Below are 10439 nucleotides of genomic sequence, written 5' to 3' on the forward strand. Positions count from 1 at the left end.
GATTTGTTCTCTAATTAGTGGACAATTGAAAAAATACAAGTTTTTTTCCTTTTATAATTTTTGATATAAATAGTATTGTATCGATCTTGTATCAAAATTTTGAGTATGAACATTATGTAATTTATACCTATCGAAAATTTGGTATACCAAATTTTAGATACGTATATATTTTTTTTTATATCAAACTTTTTGATATTGTATATAGTCTCATAAGAAAATTTTAAGATACCGTACGGATCCCGTTCTAATCTTAACTTCTACATTAAGATTTACCTTTCTACATGGATTCACAAAATTGAGACCTAAAACTATGATTTTCTGTAATACCTAAAAAATCTCAAGCTAAATTAAGAAGATCGCCTTTTTTAGTCCATAACCTTGCACCATGAAGAAACTGCATGTGGTTTCTGGTTTCTCATTCACATTCATTTTTCTAGATGAATGTGAATTGGCAGCCGCCTTTGATATGTACGAGTTTTTCTAATTATCACATATACCAAGCTAATCTGTATTTATTCCATCTATTTAAGCTGAAACGACATGCAAATGGTTCAAATTTATATGGAATGCAAATGATTCAAATTTATATGGAATGCAAATTATTCAAATTTATAGGAATTTGTTGACAGCATCTATTGCTTTTAGTGAATGCTGGAAATCCATCAGGTTTTGCAGGCTCAGAAGCAAGGCTTGGTCCTCCAATAATTCTTCAAGATTCAGATCAGCTTCTATGCTTCAAGAGCTAAAGGGCATAAATAGCGAAACGAGAAATCACAAGGTGACATGCTATTTACAAGTTAACTCCACAGTGCATAACATGCTATTTTGCAAGTTAACTACTGTAACAAATAGATTTAGATTAGTGAAATATTGAAAAATAGGTCTCACATTTCCAATAATTGCTAAATACAAAAAAAAAAAAAACCTTGAGGGCACAACTTATCCTCTCAATCTACTGATAGGATACAGAACATAGAACGAACTACACCTGTCAAATCTGTATCATCTCATTCTAGTTTAAATAACACCACCCTATCCTCAATATGGCGTGCGACTACAAACAGAGGATAACAACAGAAGACAACTACAAATTTGAATGTAGCATCCTGTAAAGGAAACAAATGAACTCTAGGATGTTACACCATGAAACACTATATTGATAATACATGATATCTGACAGAAATTGGTCTAGACATTGTATCCATCCACTAGTAAGTATGTGCTTTCAAAGTAACATTTATCAGTTCAATTGTTGCTAAAGGTGCTGTCAATCAAAAAGAAAGGTAAAGGTTTTAAAGTGAACAATGGCATTGGGATTGGCCAGGAAAGACATCATTCTGTCAGGGATGTTTTTATTTGCCTCTAAACTGTATTCTCAATTTTTTTCCCACCTTCAAAAATGAGCTACAACACGAATATGTACACAGAAAATTTAGGAAAACAACTACAATTGGAATGAGAACGACATTTCTAGTTAAGGTGAAGAAGGTTGATCTGAAGATGGCCGAGAAGAAACTCTGTGTTGTGAATCATGCTTGTGATCAAAACGTTCACCTTCTGTAACTCTTAACCTATGGGCTTCATTACCAATAGGTATATGCACAGCCCTCAGAGAATCAAACATAAGTTGGTCAGCAGTCGAACCATTTGCAATTCTTTGATCATATGGGTACATGAACACAACAGGAGGAATTAGTTGGTCAGCAGCTGGAAGAACACCATTTGAATGGGAAGCAAATTGCGGGTGCCTGCCATGTGCATTATCTAGATTGCCCGACAAATTTGTAGATGCAAATGTGCGGTCATGACCTCTGTGGGCAAGAGGCTCATGCTTGTATGACTCCCATCTTTTATCCTCATGATTTCTGGCTGTAGGAAGCCGGCCAGTCCGGGCTCTATCAGATTGGTTGCGGCCATGACTAAGATCAAAAGCCCTTGGTCTGTCCCCAGCATCATTACGATCATAGTTCCGGTTCCCTCGATTCCTTGAACTACTTTGTCGATCTCTAAAAGAAACCTTCTGTACAAAGATAAAGAAATGCTTTTAATAGAAGAACAAAATACAGTTTTATTATTTATCAAACTTCCCTTGTCCCCTTTCTGAACAAAGCACAAATAATTTCAATATCATAGAAGATCAAAAAATATCATTCACAGGAAGTATCCTGTTAAGTAGGACAACAAAGCTGATCAAAGGATGATGTTGATGAGAACCAATGCCAGTATGCAAGCGGGTCCAGAATATAACTTTGAGGAAACACATACTTGGGAAGAACACAATTTAATCACTGTCGACATAACTGTTTCTTTAGAATAGAAACAGTGCTGTACAACCTAACTTTCAGAAAGCATTAATTGGGAAATAGCTGATAAATTAACCAATGCCAACAGAACACAAGAAAATGCACAGGAGTCTATGGAGGGTATCAAAAGTCCAAGTGTACATGGTTTTGTGGCGCAAAGAGCAAGCATGGTGACACAGGTATTATGTATCAAAACTTTCTTGCAAATGATAATGCATTAAAATGGCTAAAGATACATATGGAACTGATGCATATAGAAAGAATAACTTCTATGTAAAGTAAATTAGACTAATAAATTGCTCTATTCTTATCTTTAGATTCAAGCTTAAATAAACTTTCAAACTAAAAATTTGTAGCTAACTAAAAACATCATATTGAGGAAGAGTTAACGGACAAAAATACAGTTCAGCCTAAAGTGACCCATTATCTATGACTAGGAAAATGAAATAAAGTGAAGAATTTTAGAATTCATCAAAAAAGAAAGAAAAAAGTGAAAGACAAAATTTTACAAACTTATTCTTTATTTAAAGCAAGTTAGAAGCTTCTTTTTGAATTAGAAGAGTTAACAAGTAACCAACTATAAATTAGTAGTGTACACGAACGTTTATAAATCTCCTCCATGGGTATATTAAATTTTTCATGCTTTATAATTCTTGACAATAACAATTACAAACTAATGCAATACAAAGATAAGATGCAAAATATAAGCAAAAAAAAAAAAAATCAACTGTTAGCACAACAAACAAGAGAAAGAAATACAAGATGTAAAACAACTCAAATAAAACATCTATTATAATCTTAGGGAAGATATAAAACTATAAAAGTTTCTAACAGACTTACAGAGTGTCTTATAATATCAAAATGTTGTGAGAATCTTACAGGATTTGGCAGGTATGTTCCAGTACCAACACGAGGCCTCGGAGCTTCATCTACGCTATGCCGGAAGGTAATAGAGGCCGCATCAGGACCAGACTGGAGTGGCAAAACAGGCATCAGTCGAGAATTGTATCCCATAGCTTGTGCATAGTTCAGATTAGCAGAAAGAGATCTTCCAGGACCATCCCATGGGTAATGACCAGGAAGATAAATTTCTGGCCCTACATAAGGCGAAGAGTAGAATACAGTTCCATGATAAGGGTTTTGGCAGAATCGTCCATATACTAGATTTTGCTGATGGCCATTCAGATCACTGTTTAGAATGTCAGAAGTAGATTCCTTGGAGAACTCAGAACCAGAATTCATAGAAACAGTAGGGCTCACTACAGCCTCAGACTGCTCAAGGTTCTCCAATAAATCGACGTGGTGTTCAGAACTTTCTTGAAATTGATCTGTCACTTCTTCCCTATCCAATTGCCCTGCATATCCATCTGTTTTTCCAGAGTTGGAAGTGAAACTACCAAAGGGAAATACCAAGTATGGAACTGGTGGACCAGTAGCAACAAATGTTGGAAAGAACTTGGAATAATCCATGGCCCTCTGCTGGGAAGTGTCAACAAGAACTGGTGCAAAAGGGATCAATGGATCTGACTGATTTTGCTCAGATTCCTGGCCTGGTAGATTATGGCTTCTTGCATCTGGTGCGACTAAAGATGATGATTCGGTGATTTTTTCAGGCATATCATTTCCCACAGTTGAAGGTATCAAATCTGAAACATCATTATTTACCTTGACCAAACCAATGTCAGAGGAACCCTCAAACTGCAATCTACTGTTGTCTTTTCCACGAGCAGATGGTGAGACTGATGGGGAACTTGATTTTCTACCCCATTTTTCCCTGGCAGACCCTGAGGTGTTTGCAGTTAACTTGTCTTTATGATTTTCTAATATAGATTTGCCTCTAGAACTGCTTTTAGAAGAAGCTACCCGTGACAGAGGGAAAAGCCTAGGGTTTGCAGTCCAGGAATTAGATTGAATATCATCAACTTTAGTTGTTTTGGATTGAAATGAGCCATTGGTTTCTTCTCTAGACAAACTTCCATCTTCTCTACCTACTCTATCACATTCCCATGGATCTGAACCAGAATTGATGCCTCTTGCTGTAGGACTCGAGGTCAAACTGCCCTTTAGTTTTTGCTGCTTGTAGTCAGGAGAAACACTGTGACTAGGATTAGACCCTCTGGAGAGTACAGCCTCTTCTTCCTGCCAATTACTGTGACCAACTTCATTTTCCTTAAGCTCCACTACTGCAGAACCATCATTAGAAGAATCGACAGTGCCACCCACATTTGAACTTAATGTGGCAACATTGATGTAATGGGAAAGGGGAATGGAAGCAAGACTTTGATTAAATTGCATAGTGGACGCCCATGGAGCCCCAAGAAGGGGTAAATTTGAAGGCATAACTCCAGCCAAATTTCTCTTAACATAACCCATTGAAGTTGGAAAAGGTGAAAATGTTAGTGGCAGATTATATGGGGCTACATGCATTTGATATGGAATCTGTCCATTAAAACTATGAATGCCGGAAGATCCCATCATATTCACCAAGTCTTGTTCTTCCTGCTGCATCTCCAAGGCCTCTGATACAGAAGCAAGTTCAACCCCCATGTTAGAAAATCCACAATCTGCCTGATGGCTATTTGAAACATTGTTTGTGTCAGAAACCATTTCAACATTTTTATGTGATGGAATCAGCCGCTTTGATACAGAATCATCAAAAGACTTAGAATTGTGACTGCCTATTATTTCAGATCCCAAATTTTTCGTTCTGATATTAGAATTGAACTTTGTTTGGCTTTGTACTTTCACTGTTTCCATTGCTCTACCATGCCTTGCACGAGATAAATCCAAAGATGTTTCTGTCAGCTCAGGACTAGATCTAGTCCTTGCAAACTGAAGTTTACCCTGCTCTTTCCATGGATTGGCAGAGTAACTAGATTTCAAATTTTTTTGACTTTTGTCACTATCAAGAGAGACTGCAGATAAAGTGTTAGCTTTGAACATTTCCTGATGATTGGCAACAATTTCATTAATCAAATTATGAGAACTTTGGCTAGTTTCAGTCGAATGCTCCTTGGCAACTCGAAATATTCCATTCTCAAACCTCCTTCCAACAATTGCACTGGTTTTTAGGTGTTTAGGCTCAATCGAAAGAGTTTTTAGTTGTTGAAAAGGTTGTAAATCTAAGCTATGAATATCAGGACGATGACCAGTACCATGTCTTATCCATGTGTTAACAAAGAAATCATTTAATTCCATAATTATTGCATCTTTTGGGCATTCAAGTAACCTGGCTAATTTTGTGGCTCCGAATGCAAAAGCACTTCGTATTCTGGTGAAATTTCCTGACAAAAATGTAAACAGTTATTTTCAGAGAATGTAGAACGCCATGCTTCATACATGCAAGAGATGGACAGATGAAAATGGACCTAATTGAATTTCCAAATTTATATAGCAAAACTTAACCTCAATGTATATGCACAATTTAATCAGCTAATAAAAGGTAAAATGCATGCATTAGACTATGCATCATCTGTACTTTCTTTTATCATTGATTTAACATGTGTGAGCAGGTGAGGATAAAAACAAAAAAAATTAGAATTCACATCTCAATGCAAAAACCTGCTGGCAGCATAAAAAGTTCTGCTGCAAAGAAAAGGCAGCAATATGTAAAACCAACAAGAAGTACCAGAATAGCTCCCTTGTAGCATAAAATTAAGCAAGAAGTTCAGATTGACACAATATGGATAACTTCCAGTTATACCAATCTAGTTGGCATTTATGGTTAAAAAGACAAAGTCGTGTATACCATCTGATTCCAGACTGTCCACCTTCAATTGCACAACATCACTCACACGAATACTTATCTATGAGATAGGTACAAATCATGGTTTAAAATACTTGTTCCTTGCCGGAGTAGTTTCAGCGTCCAACTAAACTAGAACAGTACACTTTGATGTGCTGAGATGCAAGTCAAATGAGTGTTAATTTATAATCCCCCTTCATTTAGCTCCTCCATTTAGTTTGTTTACTACCAAATATAAGTTTATAGCAATTGTAAAAATTGAATTAAAATTTTAGAGCAACAAATTCATCTCAATTAATGTCTAGTTGATTATACCTTATACCAAAATTAGTGTGGTACATCTATTAAGATTGTAGGTTCTTGTAACATCCTACTAAGGTTAATCTCATAATTTTCTAAGACATTAAACAATGCTACTAAGACATTTAATATTGAAATTGATTTCTCTACGTCCATAAATATATCTTAGTTTACCATTGCAATTTCAACTTGGGCTAACATAATTGGAACTAAAGCTAGTATGGATATGGGATATGAATATATCAAAGTCAACCATGTAGCACCTAAGTGCACCTACCTATCTATAAATCTACCCACATTGAGCAACAAGGACCAGGACTTAAACTTCTTCTCTGAAAATTATGTTAAATAACATGAAAATAATAGGCAACTAATCTTGAATAATAATGTGATATGAGCATAAAGAACAACCAGACTATGTTGATTGTCACTGAAAATGGAACAAAATGATATTGTTAGCAAATGTAAGCTAAGAAATAGAGTTGCTACTACCTTTGCTCACACTACGTCCAAGATTGTTGTTCGTCCTTAAAGGATCAATAACATTAAAATGCTTTGAAACAAAAGGTTGGCTGTGATTTTCTTGTCCACCAGGTGTGACAGAATATACTGCAGTGCGGTGGTCAATAAAGGCTTCGGTAAACAACAATTTGCCATCATCCTTTCTTGGAGGATCCGCTGCATGACACTTGATGAGTGTACAATAAATTAAGTAATTTAAGTTCAGTAAAAGAACTGGCCATAAACTTACCAGTCATATCTGGAAGCAAACGGATAGGTACTGGACCCCTAAGACTAATGCAATAATTTTCCCAGTCAAAATTACTAAAAAATTCCAGAAACCAATACAAGACCTGCATTGGAAGAATTTGGACGAACATCAAGCATAGTTAAGTACTGGGAGAAATAAAAGATCAATGCAACAAAGTTTAGTCACCTCAAGTGGACCAACGAATGAATTATTGAAGACATGAAATACATAAAGCACCAATGTCTCCAATGCATATGTTGATATAAGTCCATGATGTGCACCCAATATTCGACTTTCATAATAACACCATGCTTTGATTAATATAATGCTTCGTTTGAATAGATGATTTTGATCTATCACTTTGTCCATCTATGAAGTATCCAGAGGTTATATGGGCATAAAGATGCATGAGGATCAACAGGAACAACATCAATTCTACTAACCTCTTCCAGAAAACAAAGTGTGCATAGACCACCAACTTGATTAAAAGAAATATCAACAACAATATTTTCAACGAGACACTTTATAAGTTTTACCTGCACAGATGGAAACACCACCAGAAAAATGAGAGATTCATTGAACGGCGATGATGGTAACAGAAGTACCATGCAAAGCAAATTCATCTTAAATTCTAATTGATGGCCATAAGTAAATGCATCAAATCAGCGTTTAGATCAGGATAACCTAAACTAATCAAAACAACTTGTAATCCAAATTTTAAAAGTAAACACAAAGTGCAAAAGTTATTAGTTAAGAATTTTTTATTCAAATCATGTGATGTAAAAGATTCATGCAAGAGAACTTCCAACCAAAAAATGTAGCTTAAGTTTGTTAGAAAAAAATAGGCCAAATATCTTTATCTTGATCTCCGATTGCTCCTTTCACCTTCCACTCTAATAGATTCAATCTTCTAACTATAAAATATATTAGTCGTCTTTAACATGATCATCACATCTCTACTATTTCTTTTTTCTCTGTTTATCCACTATAGGAGTTACCTCTAATTGCTCTCAACTGTTACTATTTTAACTCATCCTTTCTATAAACCCCACATATAATCTCATAAGCTACATTAACTTTTTGTACGTGTTACTTTATCATAGCTTTCACTCTTGATCCATAAAGTAGGTAGGTCATACAACTTTGTTATAATTCTTCCCTATGGGATGACAACAATCAACCTAGCCCTCCTCCCTGCATCAATCCAATTAGCATCAAGCCCTCATGATGAACAAGCATATGCTCAATCTTCCCTCACCTACTGCCCTCATCACACCCATGTTTGCGGAACTAATTGGTTTCTTGACAAAGAGAGTAGATCCCCCAGCCAAAAGGAATAAAAGAAAAAGAAATTTTCAAGGACCTATATTTATAGATTGTTGGTTCACAAGGATGATAGCAACCGAATAGAAATGGATATGCAAAAAAAGGGAGTTAATTATTCAAAAGTGAAGTGTCAAAACAACAAGAGAGAGACAAAATGTGTTCTCTATCACATGCAACACTTTAGATCTTGAATCAAAATATTAGAGTTTGGCCACTCAAATTTCATTATCAATATATTGTCGTCTATTCAACTTGTGTTTACATATCAAGATGAGAAAGTAATGTCTCTTTCAATATCTCTCTAGTCTAGGAGTAAGTGTCTCTCCCTCTCTTAAAGTAAAACAACTGTAAAATCAAATCACACCATAACATTTATATCCTCTCGAGCATAAGCCTTAGTTCCCACAAAGGAAGAAAATAAGTACAGTAAAAGAGAAATCCAGACCGAAAAAGATGACATGCCATTTTGCAAGTTATATCTCCACACTGAAAACTGAAGAAAGTAGATTTAGATTAGTAAAATATTGAAATGTTGAAAAAATAGCTCACATTTCCAATAGTCCTTAAATACAACAAACTTGAGGACATAACAATCAATTGAAACCATCATTGTTGGGATGAGTCATTTGTTACTGACAATTTATAAAAAATAATTCACTTATAGAAACAACACGTCAAATATTACTGTAACTAAAAATTCAACATGGTTATTATATCAATATCATTTTACTGTAAATAACAATACCCTATCTCAACATGAGGGAGGAAGATATTAAAAATTTCGGTATATCACACATATCATACCAATATATATTAAACATATTGATATTAATAGTATATCAAAAAATTTAATATAGTATTATATCGTACTGAATTTTTTGATATCATTATGAGATTTTCTTTTTTTTATATTTCGAGATAGACGGAAATATCAGACAAATTTTAATTCTCTTATAAATTATCATTTTATTGTGTTTGTTTCCTTTATCAAGATGATTTGTTCTCTAATTAGTGGACAATTGAAAAAATACAAGTTTTTTTCCTTTTATAATTTTTGATATAAATAGTATTGTATCGATCTTGTATCAAAATTTTGAGTATGAACATTATGTAATTTATACCTATCGACCAAATTTTAGATACGTATATATTTTTTTTATATCAAACTTTTGATATTGTATATAGTCTCATAAGAAAATTTTAAGATACCGTACGGATCCCGTTCTAATCTTAACTTCTACATTAAGATTTACCTTTCTACATGGATTCACAAAATTGAGACCTAAAACTATGATTTTCTGTAATACCTAAAAAATCTCAAGCTAAATTAAGAAGATCGCCTTTTTTAGTCCATAACCTTGCACCATGAAGAAACTGCATGTGGTTTCTGGTTTCTCATTCACATTCATTTTTCTAGATGAATGTGAATTGGCAGCCGCCTTTGATATGTACGAGTTTTTCTAATTATCACATATACCAAGCTAATCTGTATTTATTCCATCTATTTAAGCTGAAACGACATGCAAATGGTTCAAATTTATATGGAATGCAAATGATTCAAATTTATATGGAATGCAAATTATTCAAATTTATAGGAATTTGTTGACAGCATCTATTGCTTTTAGTGAATGCTGGAAATCCATCAGGTTTTGCAGGCTCAGAAGCAAGGCTTGGTCCTCCAATAATTCTTCAAGATTCAGATCAGCTTCTATGCTTCAAGAGCTAAAGGGCATAAATAGCGAAACGAGAAATCACAAGGTGACATGCTATTTACAAGTTAACTCCACAGTGCATAACATGCTATTTTGCAAGTTAACTACTGTAACAAATAGATTTAGATTAGTGAAATATTGAAAAATAGGTCTCACATTTCCAATAATTGCTAAATACAAAAAAAAAAAAAACCTTGAGGGCACAACTTATCCTCTCAATCTACTGATAGGATACAGAACATAGAACGAACTACACCTGTCAAATCTGTATCATCTCATTCTAGTTTAAATAACACCACCCT

The 10439-nt window shown here is 34.5% G+C and overlaps 1 protein-coding gene across 1 annotated transcript; it reads right to left on the minus strand.

Moving 5' to 3' along the window:
* Window positions 1-1316: 1316 nt before the first annotated feature.
* LOC122022773 lies at window positions 1317-7722 on the minus strand. The gene is made up of 6 exons (XM_042580888.1): window positions 7543-7722; window positions 7286-7468; window positions 7100-7202; window positions 6841-7026; window positions 3183-5587; window positions 1317-2020 (listed from the first exon to the last, which is right to left on the minus strand). Exons 1-6 carry the CDS (start codon window positions 7720-7722, stop codon window positions 1475-1477), a joined length of 3603 nt encoding a protein of 1200 aa, XP_042436822.1. The 3' UTR covers window positions 1317-1474.
* Between the last annotated feature and the right edge of the window lie 2717 nt (window positions 7723-10439).

Source organism: Zingiber officinale, chromosome 9B, assembly GCF_018446385.1.
Source record: "Zingiber officinale cultivar Zhangliang chromosome 9B, Zo_v1.1, whole genome shotgun sequence".
NCBI lineage: Eukaryota > Viridiplantae > Streptophyta > Magnoliopsida > Zingiberales > Zingiberaceae > Zingiber > Zingiber officinale.

What these genes read in the sequence shown, in the direction of transcription:
- LOC122022773 (XM_042580888.1), bottom strand. Translation starts at nt 7,722, where the DNA reads ATGAATTTGCTTTGCATGGTACTTCTGTTACCATCATCGCCGTTCAAT. An exon ending in CATTCGTTGGTCCACTTGAG is followed by an intron (nt 7,203 to 7,285) that starts GTGACTAAACTT and finishes CTTCCAATGCAG; the next exon opens with GTCTTGTATTGGTTTCTGGA. An exon ending in TTTGCTTCCAGATATGACTG is followed by an intron (nt 7,027 to 7,099) that starts GTAAGTTTATGG and finishes AGTGTCATGCAG; the next exon opens with CGGATCCTCCAAGAAAGGAT.